Source organism: Syngnathus acus, chromosome 9 (assembly GCF_901709675.1).
Source record: "Syngnathus acus chromosome 9, fSynAcu1.2, whole genome shotgun sequence".
In the NCBI taxonomy this organism is placed as follows: domain Eukaryota; kingdom Metazoa; phylum Chordata; class Actinopteri; order Syngnathiformes; family Syngnathidae; genus Syngnathus; species Syngnathus acus.
This window is the reverse complement of record NC_051094.1, coordinates 5833056-5853896: the sequence shown is the minus strand read 5'-3', so window position 1 is coordinate 5853896 and position 20841 is coordinate 5833056. Positions and strand designations below refer to the sequence as shown.

At 42.1% G+C, this 20841-nt stretch overlaps 1 protein-coding gene across 3 annotated transcripts in view; it reads right to left on the bottom strand.

Moving 5' to 3' along the window:
- sema6a (sema domain, transmembrane domain (TM), and cytoplasmic domain, (semaphorin) 6A) overlaps window positions 1–20841 on the bottom strand; it is an 83151-nt gene that overhangs the window by 39363 nt on the left and 22947 nt on the right. For all 3 annotated transcript variants that reach the window (XM_037260023.1, XM_037260025.1, XM_037260026.1), the window contains exons 2-3: window positions 9148–9315; window positions 7850–7967 (exon numbers count right to left, since the gene is read on the bottom strand). In XM_037260023.1, coding sequence (XP_037115918.1) covers window positions 7850–7967; window positions 9148–9247 — 218 coding nt within the window. In that variant the 5' untranslated portion in view covers window positions 9248–9315. The remainder of the gene's footprint in view (window positions 1–7849; window positions 7968–9147; window positions 9316–20841) is intronic.

Genomic DNA, 20841 nt, shown 5'->3' with positions numbered 1-20841 from the left:
GGACATATTCCCAGTGAGATATAAAAAAAAAATAAAGAATAAAAACTGTCAGTGCTTTTCATTTCTCACTGATTGCACTAGCAGGTATTTTGAATGGTATTTTTCCACTGGAGATTTTTATTCATCTTGAAATAATTTATAATGTTTTTGTATATAAAGTGTGCAGAAAAGAGAAAAATGTCACTGATGTCATTCAATCTATATAGTCATCAGCTTCGAAAATGTTGTCCGTATCGTAATTTATCGTAATTGTTGAAGTGGTTTTACATTTACAGTACGATAGTTGGCCCCTGACCATTTTTGTAGGGGAAGAAAAATCACTCGACACACAACAGCGTAATCCCTCACGATAATCTTTCGGAGACATTCGACAATCTAACTTTCATTGACTTTGAGCATAAAAAAACAACTCAAATTAGGCCCGATTATCGCTAAGCCAAATCAACAATAAACAACTTTGTTAAAAATGTTGGTTGAGCTTGACTACCCTCAATGAAAACCATTTTGTGGGGATCAAAACCACAAATTCTGCCTACAAAGACATTTTGGTATCTATCCCAGTGTGTTGCGTCATCTGTTTAACGTCCTGGCTTCCTGTGGAGTGTTTTTCCGGGGTTTTCAATGGCCTGTGTCACCTCACTCGCACTAAATGTCATCATTAGAAATAGCAACAATAAAAGGAAATAGGTAACGTACACACCATCAGAGGCAGAGTGAAATGAAAAAGACTAAAATGGGAATGTAAGAGGACGATGACGGACGGTATCAATATCCTCTTCAGTTCTTTCTTTCGTCGTTCAGCAAATTGCTCCTTTAACTTCCTTTGAAATATGGCCACTTTATATCAAAACGACAAAAACAAAATCAAAAGTGATGAAACCAGAGGATCACTTGGCAGATTTAGTGCGCTCGTTTTTTCTTTTTTTTTAACCGCATACAATTTTAAAACAGCTCGTGAGCAATATGTAATTGACTGCACCATAAATTAGCAGCTTGGCTCCCCACGCGAGCCTCGACCGTCCCGTCAAGGCCTTCCAGCTACGCGGCTTTACTCTCCAGTGGAGATTAGCGGGAGCCAAGAACATGAGGCATCTCTTAAACATCCTGACTGGGGATGGAGGAGGACAATGGAGCGGCTGTGTCAACACACACTCGCACAAACATACACACACATGGCCCCGTTCCCCTTTTCCCATCCGCACCTGAACACATAACCCGGAGGTTGAACACCGTTCGGTCAGCCAGAAAGTGTCGCGACCTCTCGGGATTTTAATAAAACAAATTCACAACTTGTGACAAACTCATTTAATTTGACGTCGCGCCGTTTTGCCTTTTAAATACATAGTGTGTTCGTTAAGCTTTTGGGAAGATTACTTCCAGGCTTTGGTGCACCACAAAAAATTGTACGGTTGAATTCAGTCACAGGGGATTAAATAATGGTGAGCATCATCCACTGCCAGTTTGACTCACTCACTGTGGGCATCCCATTTCCCGAAATTCGGCAAACAGAAATGCGCGAGTAGGACGGGAAGGCATACGGATCTCCTTTCAGACACAAATGCGAGACTATTGTGAACGAGACGGGTGATGGCAGCGAGACGGCGGGGGAGTGGGCGGGGCCAGAGTGGGCGATGGATGGACGCGGACATGAAGTCGTGAGAACACAGGGGGTTTGTGCGGAGGAATGTCGTTCAGAGAATTCCGTCTCAGGGTCGTCTGCTGGGTCTTGGTCAAATTATCCTGCTCTAGCTAGGATTCCAATATCTCCATTAGCAAGCCTTCAGGACCTTACGATTCCAGAGGCGGAAAATCATTTTATAACCGTCCGTGCTTAGTATCTGTGTTTACATGAATATTATACTTATTGATTATTTTTGTTTATTATTATTTATTTATTTGATATATTTTTCTGTTTAACCTCGTGATGTAAAAAAGAGAGAGCGGTAAAGTCATCCTTGATTGAGATCAAATTTAGACAGGCAAGATATTTCCCATCACCAGACTCAGGTTCAAGAATAATTCATGGCAAATGTTTTGTGTCTTATGTCAGCCTAAAAAATAGCATCTTGATAACACCCATACAAACAAGAGGTAACATTTTTTCAGCTGTTATCATTAGCTAGCATTTTATGTTCCTCAGCTCATATTAGCAAAATTATGGCCAAACGTTTTGCGAGCATACAAGTCAAGCCAATGCTAGCAAGCGCTAGCACGACACTTTCCCCTCTTTTTACGAGCTTACATTCATCATAACAAGCTCATGGGGGGTGGCCTGTGGACTATTGTGCTCTGTTTTGCCTTTCTCTGGATCAAATCCTCAGAACAGTGGACTGTAGAAGGGGACCTGGGGGAGCCAGCAGGCTGCTGTGGGCTGTGCGGGGGGACATGTGGAGCTTGTGAATAGGCCCAGGGCATGAGGGGCCCTGGGTGATGTGGTGCCATGAAATACAACAAGCCAGAGTTCACTCGACCCCCTCAAGCAGGAGCAGGTTGGTCTTTTAGAAGGTTCTTGGGGTGTTATATGCAGGGTTAGTGGGGTAAGGGGTATATTTTGAAGCATGAGGCCTAGCCTTATTGATTCGATTCAAGCGTTCTTTATGCAAAGACACCGTTGGAATGCAGAACAGAGGAATGCAAAACATCAAACCCCAGTTGTATGACACATATGTCCAAGACCTCCCCCTCTTCCCAACTGGCAACACATCAAGCCAATTGTGCACTTGCACTCAATTGGAGGTTCACGAGTGTTGCGGCAGCTGGGGAGCGGCGGAGGTGGAGACGGACTTTAGCGTGAAGGGAACAAACGTTGGATTAAAAAAAGAAATGACAGAGAGCTGAGCAGGCAGCTTCTTATTGTTGGGGTGGATTAACGTATCACGTGTGGTTTAAGGGATATCATTGGTCGGACGAAAAGTGGTGCAAAGTCAACGACTGCTTAGGCGATTCAAATTTCTGTAAAAAATACGGAATCGAGCAATAACTAGAAATGGGCTGTTCACAATGTGATTGGCCACGACTGCTGGCAAGTCAAGTATTTTTGACACACGAACACGTTACAGTCCGAGCCAAACCTTGAATCCAGGTGACTAATGTAAATGTAAGCTTTGTTGTCCCCGACCGATGCGAACGTGGCTGCATGTGGAGAGGAGAGGAGGAGGCCCGTGTGTAATCCCAGTCATTAGTGGGTTTTAACAGGATTTGGTACATCGACAATAATGGAGACTCTAGCTGCTTCCGCCGTTGGAGAACGCGCCAACGGCAACCGTACACGATCCCTCGCCTCGGATTGTTGCCGTTGCCATAGCGAGGGTCCAAAGGAGCGCCAGGAATGGCGACTATGGTCCGCGTACGCATGGAGCCGAAGTATGCCGGCCCAGCTATACACTATCGCATTCAGACACGGCCTTGGTTCGCGGGCGCGTCCTCTCATGTTCTCCAGCCATCCGCCTAAAAAAAGATTGTTTATGCAAGACCTGATATTATGTTGCAAACGTGACCGCTTCTAATTGAGACCAAGTCGTGCCTTTTCATTATAAAGGTGAATGTTTTAAACCTGCAAGTGATTATTTACTTCAGCGGGTTAGCAACCTCTAACTGTGGCTCATTCGCTCGGGGACAAGCGTGTTGTTTCAACCACTATAAAGTTGACTCATGAGGAAAAGTTTATTCTACTCAGTCCATTAAACTGAGCAAATATTGGCGGGGAAAAAGCACATTTAAATTCACTTTCCCTGAAATGACATAATTAATGGCTATTGTTGCTTAGAAAATATCACTCCATCTTTTTTGGGCTATGATGATGCACAATGTACACTAGCACTGCACTTCAATACATAATAAAAAATTACATTTCAATAATTGGATAAGTTTGGATCCAAAACTAAATCCAGATGTATCGAACTTAAAAGTGAAATACCACTGAACTGTACTTATTAAATAAGTATTCAACGGAACTGGAAACAAAAAGAAAAATATATACATACAATATATATAAAATATATAATAGACATTAGACAATAGATATGTCACATAATAGCATCTGTTAATTTTGCCTAAAATCATTATTTAGGTTTGTTTACATATTTTATTTAAAAATGATACAAAATAATTCTTGTAATTTCCACTTTTTAAACATGCTGAATTTTTTTCCCCCTCCCAAAAAAGTACTACGGTCAAAATGACACTGAACACGTATGTACAGTACACGCGAGTAAATCCGTCTCCCAGTGTTTATTTTCCCTTTTAGCAAACAAACTCTCCTGCTGGTTCAACTTTGACCTTTGGACACATTATTATTGTGCATGAAGGATTCTCCTGTAAATATCACGAGCGGTATATATATAGAGGTCCAAGAACACACACCACTACGAGCATCTGGACACACTCTGATCCGATTTTAAATAAATAAATAAAAAACTGCAGCCAGATAATTGGAATACAATCAGATTGTTTGATTTAAAAGAGGATGGCCACAACTGCACGCACCACAAAGATACAAACACACACAAAGATACAAACACACACACAAATACAAGTGCAAATCCAGCAAAGTAAATGATAAATCTCCTGCAGCTCCGTGATGAATTGCCTCTGAATGTCATGCAGCGTGTACCTTGAACATGAAATATGGAGCGCTGGGGAGAGGAATCTTGCATCAAGAGCAGTTTACTGCTGAATTATGGCGCACTGCTCAAGCACCTGTGACAGCGCGTATGCACTCGCCAGCCACACCATTAGGCACACCGGCACAGTCGCATCACATCCACAGACCTCAAGCATCACCTTGAATGCAATCATGTTGTGGCCGGTGAGTGTATAAAATATAGAAGGTGACGCCCCATTTATATTTATTCTATTAAATTTTTTTTTTATATAGTTGTGCCCCTTCCCAGTCACTTTAAATATATTAAAAAGACATTTTTAAAGACATTTCAAATAACAAAACAAATTGTAAACATAAAATGCCTATATAAAGTCATGCACATGCTTTTAAGAAGCGGAGCCTGTTAGCATTGGTGGAGCAAGGATTTTGTTTTTCTTTAGTCTTGAGTCAAAAAAAATGCAATTTTGCTTCCATACTATTATGATATTCTGAATTTGTATTCTGTAGCAGAACTCCATTTCCATGTTCATTGCCGTTGCTTAAAGGCTCGTATACAGCAAAGATAATCAATTTGGCATTCCAAACAAACACATCTGTTTCTCGAATTGCTTGGCTTTTAAAGCACTATCCATCCATTTTCTATACCGCTTATCCTCACTAGGCTGAAGACAAATAAAAGACTGCGGGAAAAAGTCCAAATCCCACCAGGCTTTTTAGAAGCCTCCGTCATGAACAACCTCAGCCTCGCCTCCCATCAGGCTCGACTTCTTCCTTTCTCCCGCCGACTATGATTCAGAATATTAAGGCGAAAAATGAGTTCTAACCTGAATTTGCGATTGTAATTTAAAAGCTGACGGGGCTAATGACATTTTTGCAAAAAAATGATATAAGGTCCTCAACGGGGGAGCATACATTGAAGCATGCGTGATGCAGGCCAAGTGAACAGCGTATTTGTTCTCCTTAAATCAACACATTTCAATCAAACACACACAACCTGATTCATTCGTTTCTATCAGCTCATCTGTTGCTCAGTTTGGCTAAAGACTCCCTCCCTCCATGCATAAGCCACTTTGTTTATTTACGATTTAATCAGTAGCAAGATTCGTATTAGGGAGCTTGTTAATTCATTGCCAGCATCAAAACAAAAGCCAAAGGGATTCAATAAAGCGTGCAGCCATTAAAAAAAAAAACAGCCTGAACTGAATGAGGGACTTTGGATGGCGCTCACAGAGGCCATCTGCAAGCTACAGCACACCAACGACTGACTGGAGGCATGATGGCAAAGCTGGCTCCAGAATAAACAAGTCATCTGACTATTTCTTTAGTACGCTGCTTTGCTGGCACAACACTTTCAAATTGATCATCTCCCTTAACTCTTCACTCAACTTTTGAAGTTCCATCTTTGAGTCCTCATAGCACGTACACAAAAGTGTGTTACTCAGATCTCTCCTGACTGCTCAGTACAATATGGTGACAATCAGGACTGCACACTTTCTACATTTACCTATGGCCACAATTCAAATCAGTAACTCATTCGCGACCGTAGACGAGAATAGACGCCACTAGCAGTCAATGAGTTGATTTCGGTCTACGTCAGACAAATCGTTTCAACCGTCCGCACTGTCTATTCATACGGCACACAGAAGACAAACCACTTCTTGATCCATTCGACAACTGGTCAGTGTAATAAAATGGAAAACACACACACAATAAACACCCTCCAACATGCACACGCAGGCCAACAAACACACCCCTCAAATAAACCCTCTGTGTCCCAATTCCCTCCCCCTTGTGCCCCTAAAACTGCTGGCTGACACCCCATGTGGAGCAGGTGGGCGACAGTCGCACCAAAGTCTCTGACCCCCCCCCCCCCACACACACACATCAGCACACACACGTACAGACAGTTGTCTCTAACGACCACAGATATTTTCAAAAGCAGCGCTCTCCTTCAGCCACTTAATTTGACATGCTTGGGAGCAAAACAAAGAACACCCCCCTCCCAATGTGTCTTTTCACCCAGTCAGGCCTGAACTCAATTACCCAAAGGGGGGCTCAGTTCAAGCCGATAAGAACCGCAGAGACCTTTTCACGTTCCGCCTTGATATCAGCCAGCACATCCAAAATTGCATATGGTAATAATGGCACACTTGCTGATTCTCTAATTGATCGTTGTGTCACGAGGTGGAGCAACATTTCTTAAATGGTAACAAACAAGAGCGATGAGGCAAATCAATGAGCGAACTGTGCGAGGCTCCTGCTGTGTCATCGAGCTGTGTATGTGTGAGAATAAAAAGCATTCAGGTGAGGGCATCGACAGGCAGAGGTACAAAAAGTACGTGGCATTTGTGACTGCAGTCAAGTCACCGGGAAAGACAAACTTCTGTGTGCCTCTGGTGGGGGAGGTTAACCGAAAAAATGATTGGTTGGTAGCTAGCTCAAAACAGGAAACATTGAGACCACCCCTAAGGCCAACCAAAAATATTGGATAGTGGTAGATGTGGTTGTTGTGTGGATAAGACAAATGACTTGTTTACATGAACATCCATGGCGGCCTGGCTATCCTGGAAGGGGGATTACGCCATTCCTTCTCACAATGGGGTTTGGAGTTTTTCTTTGCCGTTGCCAATTTTGTCAACTGTGGCCTTTGAGACTCTTTTGTGATTATACAAATAAACTTGACTTCAACACATCACTCTGAGATGTTTTGCCATCTATTTGAAAAAATTGGGGTGAACAAAATTACACTCCAGTCCTGCAGTGGGCAGTAATTACAAAATGGCTGACAGTCAAGCAATTCAGGGATGTGAAGAAGACAAACGTTTTATTTCAAGCCACTTCCAGAAAAATTGTTTTGTAACAGTGGTTGGCCTAAATTTCTTATAAAACGGGTCGTTTTCATGCTTGCACCTCTCGATGGCGGAAGCAAGCACACGTCACAACATCCAGCCACTATTAATTCACATTGGTTTCCTTGCAGCGGGAGGGCATTAACCGTTGGTGGCAGTAATGTACCATTATGACGGTTCATTATGCCGCCAAAAACATACCTCCTGCCAGGCACAAAGACAGGCGGTAATAAAACGTGTCCAGTCAAAGCTCTTTGCTGCGATGGATCCCTTGTGATTCATAAAGCCATAGATATGTTCCACTTTGAGATAGATAAGCTTCCTACCCGGCCATCAGTGTCAAGCTCCCAACAATCACTGAGAATCATTGTGGCTGCAACAACATTTGTTAACTTACCTGGCAGCGATGAATAAAGTCTTGTTCATGATCATGATGAGCTGGATGTCCAGTTTGTGGCGCTGCGTGTTGTTCCTGCCGGGCTTGTGGCCTACAAAAGCCGGGTACTGCTTTGTATCTGCGAAGGGAAAAAGACAAAAACACTTTGACCATGTGATTGCTGAAGTTTCTGTTAAATGTACTGTCGGGATTTGGATCGAATGTCAACACATCTGCTGCCTGAGCGCCTGTTGCGGACTTAAATTATACGGGGGAAAAAATGCACGGCACTGTAGCATGAAATTGTTCTGTTGTTAGTGGCCTGGGATGAAAGCGCTTGTTTGGCTAAACAGAAGCAGGTCAATGTCAGGCTACTCTTAGTGGGAGAGACACTTTGAACAGTTCTCCGTGGACGTCCCTTTGTTGATCAAGTGCGGAAAAAAGCCGATTGGACTTTCTTTTTTATATGCGCTGGGCACACAACTGTGGCTTCAAAACATTCCTTTTCTTTTTATATGCCTTCACAATGTATTTAAAAGACATCAACGAGTTTGAAGTGCGGATTTTCAGTCTAAATTTAAAAATGGAATAAAACTTTTAGGGATTACGGTGTACTGGCATTTTAGTTGGGCACCTCCGCTATGCTTGACACATGATGTGGTATGCTTTGGATTCTTCTGCATTAGTAGTTTTGTATCTTATTGTTCACATCTCTCTCATTGTCCAGATACAGCTACACTCGCCTAGGATCATATACCTGATATGGATGGATGGATGGATGGATGGATGGATGGATGGATGGATGGATGGATGGAATTGGGTGGAATTGGGTGGGATGGATGGAATTGGGTGGAATTTGGTGGGATGGATGATGGATGGATGGATGGATGGATGGATGGATGGATGGATGGATGGATGGATGGATGGACGGATGGATGGACGGATGGACGGACGGATGGAATTGGGTGGGATGTTCTGGATGGATGTTCTGGATGGATGTTCTGGATGGATGGATGGATGTTCTGGATGGATGGATGGATGGATGGATGGATGGATGGATGGATGGATGGATGGATGGATGGACGGACGGGTTTGGGTCGGTGGCTGGATGGATAGATAGGTGGATAGATGGATAGATAGGTGGATAGATGGATGGATAGACAGTTGACGGATGGATAGACAGATAGACGGATGGATACAGATGGATAGACGGATGGATAGACAGATGAATGAGTGGATGAATGGACGGATATACGGATGGACGGATAGACAGATAGACAGATAGACGGATAGACAGATAGACAGATAGATGGACTCACAGTTGCCGTGAGAGATGCTTATAGGCTCGCTGTCTTCTGGGAAGCCGGCTCCAGCAATGTGCAGTAGCATGAAGTAGAGGAGGAAGGCCTCTGACCTCATGGTTGCACCACTGTGCAGCTGCTGCTGCTGCCGCTGCTGCTGGTCCTCTGGTGCAGATGTACCTCAGCCTGCAGATAAAAAAAAAATAAAAAAAGATTACACTGAGGGAGTGGATGGTGGGGGCAGCATAGCTAAAAATAAGTCTTTCAGAATCGGGGATTGCAAAGTAGCACCTTACACATCCGTGCATTACGTGCCAAGATCCAAGATGTATGAATTTTTGGTGACTCATTGCATATTAAAGAGCTTTAAATGGATTAGGAAGGTGATATGCGTCATAGATTGATACCAGGCAGAGAGGATCTTTCTCGAAACGCCTCAAGGAGGATCAAGACCTGCACACGCAAACGTATGTATCCTTTCCAACTTGCGAGTCAGCCGACAAACACACTTCCGTCTTCCCAACATGGGAGCCCAGGCCCTTTCCTGCCTTTCCCAGCCATACTAGGGCTTCAGACACCCGCCGCCACTATCTCACCGGTCACGAACCGAATGCACTAGCTGCTAGGCTAACAACCCCAAGATTAAAAGCAAACGAATCCATTTGGATGAATTCATTCCATAAACAGTATGTTCTCATCAAGCTCATTCCCAAATGCAATTTTATATGTAATGCATATCTGTGCACATCTAGCCCTGACAAGCCGCGCTGACTCCTCCCGTCGTTTATGGCAACAGATTACGGCCATAAATCAAACGCGACAATTATTGCGTTGGTAATCTAATCAAGAAGCGAGCGTTTCATTTGCATTATGCTCTTTCTTTCTTTTTTTCCAATCCCTTCCCAGCTCGGGACATTGCTGGGAATGCAGAGGATGCTTCTGGGATGAGGATTTGAATTTACTTCCCTCTGATATAAGTTGTTTATCCCAACATGTATTATCCTTCACTCAAGGCAGGAAGAAGAGGGGGAAAGAGAGGATTACTTTTACTTTGCAATGTCTCTCTCTCTCTCTCTCGCTCTCTCTCTTTCTCTGTCCCTTCATGCTCCTGTGAATCTCATTGAGGAGAGGAATGAAAACAGCATTCACACAGAGGATCACTTTCACACTGAGGAGAATAGCAAAGCTTTGGGAAGCCTGAAGACCACCTTCATCTCCTTTGCTCCTGCTCCTCTTCCTCACACCAATTTAGACACACCAAAAAACAGTTAAATAATCCGGTCCCGCCTTGGATTTTTCATTTATCAAAGAGCTCCATGTAAATCTCATTTATCAAGAAGAAGAAACCCATACACCTACCAGAATACAGTTGACAGATAAAAGTTATGAAAATAGAATTGCAAGTGGCTCCAAGTTATTTTATTCCTCTCTCTTCCCTGAACTTTACCCCGTAAACCTTGACATAATTGACTGATTGATGAGCGGTAAATGGCACAGCATTGGCGGACAGATGGCGAATGTGAAATACTGTAAATAATCCTACTGTGGTATTTCCAGCTGGAATCTTGATCATCGCAAAGTTAAAGGTGTAACTGCAAAAAGCTTCTTCCATATGTTATTGACTTTGACATAACGGCACTGCCAGGAGATTAATCAGCATTCATCTTCCATGTGCACCGGTGGGGATGTGCTGGATTCAAATATTTTAAAAAAAAAACTGTGATGCACTAAATGGCTTCAAGTGTAACTCAAAGGCCGCTTTCATCACCGCGTGAGTAACAGCGAGACCCACGCCGGCTCTTCTGGAGGAGAAATTGCTTCCTCGTGTGCTTAAATCTTTCCCTGAAAAGCTACTGTAGCGCACACCCTCAGAACATCAGCACTCAACGACCACACGTGTGACAGTAAATTAGCCAAAATGCCACAGGTGGAAGTTGAAGATTTCTTAATATAAATGAACCAAACAAAAACTTTTCCTCTGGCTTTGACCGCAGCCACTATAACTAAGTAGGTGGCATTCCGAGTGCAAATGTGTGTGAAGGAGAAAACTAGCGTGTGTGTGTAGGAAGTGTTATTCAAGCTAATTGCTAGCAGGGGCCCAGCAACAGGTAGTCCAAACACTAGAATCAATCTAGGACAAAGTCCCGTGAGGTTTCCAAGGAATAACCGCATCACATGCATGTACATCCCAAAATGAGCAGCCCCGCGGGGGCTAGCAAAACAAACGAGCAGCGGGCTTTGACGGTAAACACATTACGGCGCCTGATGATGTTTTGCTTGCTAATACGCTAATGTGGACATGTTTGCTGATGGTGCTCAGCTGTAAACGTTTGTCAAGGCCAGCCGTTATAGTTGGGAAACGGAAGGAAATGCCATCACATGTTTAGATAATAGTCACGTTAATAAATGGAGGGAACTTGCACAACGTTAAGAATTAATTTGTTTTTTAAGTATTTGAATTTTTTGGTCATGCTTTGGTTAGCTAGCTACATTCCAGGTTTGTGGAGGATGGTGTGATGGTGGGAGTTTTTCTTGGGAAGGGACCATTTCATGGTGACTAACCAATCAAAAATAATAATAATAAATGCCTTTCATGTGAGCAAGAAATATCTGTTTGTTTCTTTGTGATGGTTTATTTTTGTTAGCACAGTGAAAAACACAAGATAAGACAATACCATTTTTTTGTTCTGGGTGGGGAGGGGGGCTTCCACTGTGACGCAACCCACCAAATATTTGCTTTCATTTTGCAAAACAAAATCTAACAAAAGTTGTTTGTTTTGATGTGTTTGTCTGTTCTGTTGGCTTCCTGACAGCAACCTACTTCAAGGAAGACAAAAAAGATGCGACTATAGCATTTTTTTTTTCTGGAGGCAAACAACATTGAAAAAATGAGAAAATACATTTCTGGCAAAGTTTTCTACTCTACAGTGCAAAATCTTATAAAATCTTAAAAATAATTCTCACATGCAAGCCATTAATCTTTGCAAAATAAACCGGACAACTTTATCTTATCACTAGCATCGCTTTCTGTAGTTTAAGGAAGAGGACATTTTGACTAAAATATTTACAATAGAGAAAAGTAATGAAAGCGTTGTCGGACATGCTTTTTAATCACTATAACAAGAGAGGCATGTCAGTATATAAGTGTTTCTTCTTCATCACAGTCGGGCCGAATAAGAGGAGGAAGTGTTCCATATTTATAGTTAAGTGGCGGCTTCTCGTAAATGCTGTCTGACAGCTTTGATACGAGGGCGGCGTGCCTGTGTTTATATTTGGCAGGCGGGATAACGTGCGCAGATGACAGGCAGGAGCACCACAGGGAGTGAGGGAGGGGCCGTCTCGGTGGCAATGCGGTCGGTCGCCAGACATGATTGAAATGTGGGCCTCGTCGGAGGAAAAGCTGCCGTTTGGACAGGTAGGCCATCTTAGTCGACCCTCCGGATGCGTTGAAAAGCAGATTACACATTTTGATTCCTACATTCTAAATTCTAATATTCGTTCCACAAAATTGCTGCTATTTTTCATTTTTATGTCGTATTGACGTTTCCTGTAATGGCAACGTGATTATAGCCGTACGAAAAAGTCGATTCAGTCTGTAAGAAATACGCAGCCCGCCCATGCTTTTTATGTCACCTGGTTGTGAATAAAAGTGATTTTAAATGACGGCTTGGACTATTGTTTTTGCTGTGTGACATTTTTATAAAGCGCAAAACACTTTTAATAAATTGCAGCTCAGGTGTGAAATGAGGAGAGTGAGATGTTTGTGGAAATGTAATCTTACATTGGGCGACTCAAACTCATTCAGAATCTCATTTGGAAGTTTTGTTCGACTCAGATGTCCTTTGTGATGTCAATTTATTTTTCTCAGAATGCTGAAGTTATGTTATATCCATTTGTATGTATTTCTTTAAGTTAAATGCATCAATAGGAGGAGTATGTTGATTTTGTGATGTGAAGCATTAGCATTCCGAGTCGGCAAAAGTTTGAAGCGTGCATTATTGACTTTATTCATAAGTTATAGCTCACTATGTGAGTGCTTCTAAGGCTACATTTGACACGCAGTAAACAAACATCAATTGGGCAATTTTCCCCTACTTTAGAGGTTTCAGAGTTCCCACTTCACCCTCTCAGGTAAGATGGAGTTTACAACCTGGACTGCTCGACACTCAATGAAATACTTCCCACTGGTTAATGGTAGACTGCTGTCCAGTCATTCAAACTCTTATTCACACACTGGCCAATAGATCAGTCAGTCATAATGTAGTTGACATTTGTATGAATGACAAAATTCAGGCACACACAAGACACGAGTATATTTGGAGTTGCATATTTGGTGCGTCTACGATTTGTTTTTTTCTTGCACTTAAACTTCCCTCGGAGCTGTCCACCTACTGATCCCATCGCCCGACTCGCATGTTAATGCAAAGTCTGAATAGGGCCCGAGAGCAGAAAAGGAAAAGATCAAGCAGAAAAGATTGCATAGAACAGTGAAGACTTTAAGGCACTGATCCACCAACATGGAACACATCCAAGCATCAAGGCTCCCAAATGGAGCCAAAGCTTTTTTCACTTGTCAGCCCTGCTTGATGAATCCAAGACAAGAGACACCAGAGGAGCTTGAACCAAAGAGGGTTGCCTCAGGAGGAATCAGCCCAGCATCCAAAATACAGTAAGCCCGCAAACACCGACACACATCCTTCCCATAATTCTTTGCCTGCCTCGCATTTCTCGCTTTCAAGTCAATATCAGTACCATGATAATCCATCATGGTTTGATGATTAAAAGACAATGAAGTGGGCATGAATGAGGCGCCCCGTCGCTGTCGGGCCATTTATTGAAACAGAGGCCTCTGATGCATGGACGTCTCTCTTTTAAGAGCTGATGGATTGATTGCGGAAGCCAGCCAAAAAAAGTCTCAAGGGAAGCACAAGAAACAAGAGATCAGAGGCACAGTGCCAACTTTGCCAAATAGCAGCCTCACACACACGAAAAAAAAGCATTCAGTGTGGAGATAAGCTCTCGTCTTAATAACGTCGCCTCTGGGACGTTAAAGACATTCAGTCCGTATGCGTTTTAATCATTAAACTGATGAACCAGTGGGACTTTTTGAAGCGCTTTGTCAAAAGGGACGGGTGGGAGAACCGAGCAGTTGGCGTGTGAGAACCACTGACATCGCACCAACAAGTATAACAACCTGCTCTGTTTGTAGTTGAAGATTAAAAGTAGGCCAAGAAGCAGGCAGGCTGCTGAAAAACCAATAGGAGGATCTGGAATCTTGTCTCACTCGCACCCTGGATTGGTCACCTGTGTTTTCTCGTATTGCCAAAATGTGTAAGGTGCATTTTCAAAAGCTCACCGCAGTCATAGAGAAAGAAAACCGGGTTGAATGTCACAGCCCGCTCATGCTGATAGAATGTGAAAAGTGCGGGAAAATACGTCGCAAATACGGACACGCTCGGACGCACGTGGCATTTTCCCACTGTCCTTTTGATTTGAATTTCTGTCTCGCCCGATGCCTTCGGTTCACACTTTGCGTCGGCGTGTGAGCTCGAGCCTTGTCCATAGAGTGCGAGCTGGGAGATTTGTTTTTTGGCCAGGTGCAGTGGAGAAGAAGAATCATCAGTAGAATGTCATCGCGCTAAATGCCACTTGCACTGCGCCTCCCTGCGGAGCGGCGGCAGGGGGGGATGTTGAAGCTGTCACACGTTAAACGATGAATTTCATTGGGAAACTCCCGTCAAGGCAGACGACGGCGCTCCCTAAGGTGCTACTGAGGGTTTCCAGCTATGAAAGCCAAGTTCAGATCACTGAGGTTTAAAGGCTCCAACCATTTTCAGACAGTTCTCACTATGCTTTTGACAAAATCAAGAGGGATAGGACTCTTTTCACAACCAATTTCATGTCGTGCTAAGATTAGCTTGTTTTGAGGGTGTGGCCTTGTCTTATGACCGTGTAGCCCAGCCAATGGCGGCAATTTTTTTAAAAAATTATTATTGAGATGATTAAACAGGCAAGCACGTGATTTTTAATCGCAGGGAAGTGTTGACAGCTTCACAGAGCAACAAGTGCAGGCCGGGCCACATGTCAGAAGCTAATACTGTTAGCTAATGCTAATACAAAAACATGCAGCATCATACTTTTCTTCTCTTGAGCAGGTCATGGGCAGAAAAACTTAATGTGGGGGTGGTTATTATGTACATTAGCACCACTGTTACGTAAACAGTCAGGCCAAAGTCGATTTTTAAAAATAGGCAGCATGTATATTAAGAAATGTCCAAAACTGAATGAAAAGTAACAACACCTACTGGCTATTTTCTGCTATATTACAGTAGAATCCATTTTTGTCCGTGGTTATGTTTCTACTAATCTAAAATGCATGAGACTTAAAATGCTTTTTGTGTCATACCTTGCAGATAGGAAGAGTATTCATGCATGCATTCTTAGTTTTTTAAGGTGCAGCAGAAAATTTAGCGAGAAGTAACCAAAGGATGATAGCATGAGCTCCTCGGGTGGCTTTGACTCAAATAGAAGACGATGAGGAATCAATAAAACAATAGAAGCGCGAGATGGATATTTACAGCCTCCTGTTTTTTCCTCGACAGGCTTTAAATGAGAAAGGTCTCTGAGTCGATAATGTAACAGCCGCTCGTTATTGGATGTTTTTTTTTTTCTTGCAAGTCTGAGAAGAGTTTGGGGTGAGAATTGAAACTTTCTCATGCCGCTACTTGGGAGCATATTATGCCCTCCATTTTGTTTTATATAGATAACTCCAGGCACAGAAGAACAGATGGGAAACATCAGCTCACCATCAGTTCAAAGTTCACGTGACCACAAAGAAGACACAGCAGGCACAAAACACTGTCATCTCACAAACCGCCACATGATAAAACATTCAAGTGTAAAGTTCGCTCGATTCTCCATGATTTCATTTTACCGTCACTCCAAATCATTTCATCTTTGTTAATGGCCTATTTTTTATTTTTTTTTAATCTGCAGTGCTTCAATTTCACGCAGGTTCCATTATGCTAAGTGAGTGAGTGTGTGTGCTCGGCGGCTGATAGCTGGCTCGCCGGGACCTTCCTCTTCCATCGGCTGTGACTGAGCGTGATGCTAATCTCTTTAAAGGTAATGTGCGGGCCACAGGAGAGTACAGCCTACAACTCGCACTCACTTCCTGAGCCTCCTCTCATTACTTGGCCATCTGTCCGTCCTATTGATTTATTGTACGCTGCATTGTTCGAGAGCTCTTTATTTATTCCATTTTGTCTCACTCAAATTAAAGATCTTATTCACTTATTTGGTCACAAACCATGTAAAGTAACTGTAATATCACTCTGTGTTAGCTACTTTTAACAGGGGATCTTGTTTTCTGCTAATGGGTCATTTCCTCAATCTACAAATGATCAATGGCGATGAATCGGGCACAGAATGTAAATTGTGTTATCTGAGTGTAGCATATGGGGGGGGAGCAGCCGGCATCGCTGCGCTAATGACAACAAGGTGGCGGTGGCCAGACAGGCGGATCAGCAAGACACCTTGACATGTCATTTGGTGCCACAATCACAAACATGCTGTTCAGGATGCTAGAAATAAGAAATAGAAATCCTTGTAGGCATGTGGAATTTGGAGGGAATGGTGAAATAAAATAGTGTCGGTTTTCTCGATAGAAATGCCCGCAAACAAAAAAGTTAAGCACACAAATGTCGATAGTAATTGCATAAGATGTAAGCATATTAATATGAAATATTTTATCATAATGAATAATAATAATCTACAATAATTGTATTATATTACACAATATTTCACCTTTTTAGCCGTTTAATGGGAGTATTTTTTTTATATTTGTATTTTTTTAGATCCGGATGATCTCTCTTCAAATGCCAGTTTTACTTTACTGGATTATAACGTTATTGATATTATTTCAAACTAATGGCTGTGCATCCTGAAAGTGAGGCAATTATGCAATGATCATAATGTTTTCTCTCCGCATAGCGCTAAGTGAGTTATTCTAATTCGACAATGCCAAATGTTTCCTTGATATTTACCAAATTGTAATGCAATGACCTCTTGAAAAAGCTTTTAACAAAATCTCTCTGGACTGGACCAATTAACATAGGCTACTTAGCCATTTAGTCTAATCAGCTATTGACCATTAGCTGTGAGCTCATGCTAACTTGATACCTTGAGATTTTTTGGCATGGTTGAAGATGGATTATTTGTTCATGTTGGATGAAAACTTTGAGCCTATTTGCGTGACAAGCACCAAAGCGTCAGTTAATACATGCACTGCACTTTTATGACAACTGGAAGCTGGTGCCTCAAGAGAGCTGCAATTACAATTAACACAAGTTCATTTATGAGCCTTTGGGTCAAAGTGAATTAACATAAAAAAAGGTTAGGAATTGCATTTGAAGCCGAATGTCAATGATGCAATGGTGACGCATGTGCCCATAGCGCTTTCGATGCTCGGCTGCGAGCGTAAAGTTCACGTGCTAATTGCAAATGTAACTTTGTGTGACAAGTAAGATCGTGCTGTTGTCTGAAGGGAGTTCTTTTTGATTTCACACTACAAGAGGGAATTAGACATCATAAGACTGAACAGACTTGTAACTCATATTATTGCCATAGTGTTCAAAGTTATGTCAAGTGAGTCCCACAAATGACAGTTTTACGATAACTACCGTAATTTTCGGACTATAAGTCGCGGTTTTTTTTTCATAGTTTGGGTGGGGGGGCGACTTATACTCAGGAGCGATTTATATACATATATATGTTTTTTTTTCACTTTTTTGGGCATTTTATGGCTGGTGCGACTTATACTCCGGTGCGACTTATAGTCCGAAAATTACGGTAATCGTCCATGCTATTTGTGATCGGTGATGTCTGACATCGACTCTGTCATTCCATTTTTCTAATGGAACCGTTGCATTAATTTCAAGGGCCGGGTTATACATCAATGCGAGTTAGTGTCCCCTGTGGGGTCGGGGAGCATCGTGTGTTTAGTACTGAGATATTTTTTTTTTTGCCTCACCAAAACACAAAAGGCTTTAAAGGTAGCAAGATTAACAAGAGTGTGAAATGATGTTTTAGTTATTGATCTGTTTGGCCCCAAATGGTTATGACTGACAGAACGTCCAATCCAGTCGTCTTTCAAGATTAATTGAAAGTGGCTTCCCTTTTATATAAAAAAAAAAGTTTCTTTCTTGAGCCTTTGTTGATTTAAGAGGACTTTGGCCATCTCCTGAGACAAGGAGCAAAAAGAGGGAGTCTTGCGGTTAGACATTTAATCCTCGTAGTGTCGTGTCTCTTGTGAGCAGTTCATATGGGTGGGCGTGTGACTTCTATGCCGAGTTAATAACAAAATGGCTGGTTCCTTTCAATAAAACTGAAGGCGAACAGCTTTTTTAATACTATGTTCCCACGGTTTGGGCTGAGATCTGAGACAAAGTTTATAGGGTAAAAATTGGGAATGGTTGCTGCGGAGAGTCAGAGAGAGATTAGACGGGGGAAAAACAACAGGTTGGCAAGACGCATCAATCAGTCCTTGTTTATTCACGAGATAAAGAGGCGTCATGTGGGCCGTCTTTTCAGAGAGAGTTTGATGGACCGTGTAGTGGGAGGCCATTTTGAAAAAGACGAACCGTAGCGGCGCTTTATCAAAGCTCAGTGACTGATAGCTGGAGGACTGATTCATGACGCCTGCTCACCCGTTTCAAGACAACGCTTGATGACTAAGACGAGAGGTTGAAAGTGGGCGGTAAAACAAACATTTTGTGAAAAGGGTTTGAACGCATTTGCTGGTTTACGATACAGATTGGTTCTGACCCTACATTTGTTTGTTTGGACTTGGTGGAGGTCTATGCTCCACTGAGGGCAGTTCTAGTTTTTAAGGCGGAGCCTGGCCTGGTGAGTGACATGGGTGTCACCGAATCTAAAGTGTAGTTTTTGCTAGCACATCACTGCAAGGCAGAGATTCTGGTTCGAACATTTTCTTGTGATCAAACCATTCATCAAGTTAATCAATTAATCGTTGCAACCCTATTTTAACTCCCACACATTTTCCCATAAAAAAAACACCCGCACTTTTGAAACAATTCCACAGATTAAATGTAATGATATAAATGTAAATTTTTAAATGGAATGATGTGAAATGTTTTGCTTAAAATTTAATCTGACATTGAAAGTTACAGCTCAGCAGCCCACACTGACTGACTGATTGCAGGAACATAAACAAGCTACTCACAGACAACAATTAAGTTTCCTCCTGACTGTACCAACGTGGATGTATGCGTGTGTGTGTTTGTGTGTGTTTGTCTGTCCTCTGGAGGACATCCTCTGGCGCGTTCAAATTAACATTTCATCCCTGTGACTGTCTCTGTCAAACTAATTCATCATCATGCGTGTCTCCCTTGATTTTGTGCGTCTCCCTTTTGTCCAGCTGGCTCTCTCAAGATAAACACAACAAGTCTGACTCCGCCTCCTCACACACAAACACATCCCAAACAATGTCTTCCATCACCCTGTACCGCAGTCACTTGGCTGTGTTATTACCGGATTTTTTTTTTTCTTTTTTTCAAGACGAGATTGACAGGCAGATTATATATGCGGAGGAAACGTGATTAATGAGGTTGTCGTAACAAAGTAAATCAACTAAATGGAAATGAAGAAAGAGGAGGAGAAGGCTCCGGGTTCAGTCTTAGCAGTTGTCATTCTGTCCTTATACAGGAAAAATGTGCAGATTTTCTTTTTTACTTCCTTCAATTTAGTAGATGCCCAGAAAGACATCAATGTTGTTTTTAGCCACGTAAAATATTGCAATCTCATTTTTATTGCACATCAAGCAGGCACACTTTTTATTGGCAAAGGGTATTTGAATTTGTGTTAGTTGTAATACATTCATGTCTGCACTTTTCTTTGCCATTAGTTTATATGGAGATGTCGATTTTTATGATGATGATTTGCAGTACTGTGCAAAAGCGAGGGCAACCATTAAATGGTGTTTGAGCAATGCAAAATGAAAAGGTCTGCAGGTCAGCACTTAGCAGGCAACAATGAAATCTGTGCTTTCCTGACAGGACCGGGCCACGAAGACATAAGCGGATCAGGTTGCTCATCCGGTAACCTAAACCTTTTAACTGTTTGCGCATTTAATTCCGCCCACATGCAATTATCGAAAGAAAAACAATTCAAAGGACAGACTGTTAATGCATTGAAGACTCATTGAAAAGTATTTCAAAGAAGATTTATATTGCTTATGGATGCTGTTTGCGTCTTAAAATGATTGCCATTAATGTAGGGAGAATCAATGTCCTCAAATGGTGGTCGGAGCATAAAATGTGATTATTTTTGTTTAAGTGGGAAACAAATACTTGCACGTGGATGGAGAGAGGCATTCCGTTCCTTATATTGGTTGATGGAGAATTATTATTTGTGTATAAGTCCTTTACATTGTTGGTTTATATTTAAATGTCCTTCATTATTCCTTCCCATCAAGAATGAAATGATATATTCCACGTCATAATAGATGTGTTTGTTCTCAAAAGCGCAATCAAAGAGTTACACATTTACGATCTATGCCAAAATGCATTTTCTTTGCTGTGGTAATTCATTATGGACAAACAAACAAAAATTCTCAATTCAAACATGGAATTAATACTACCCGAGGGTTTTGTGCTTGTTTGTTTATTTTTAGTTCCTGAACAAGACAAAGCT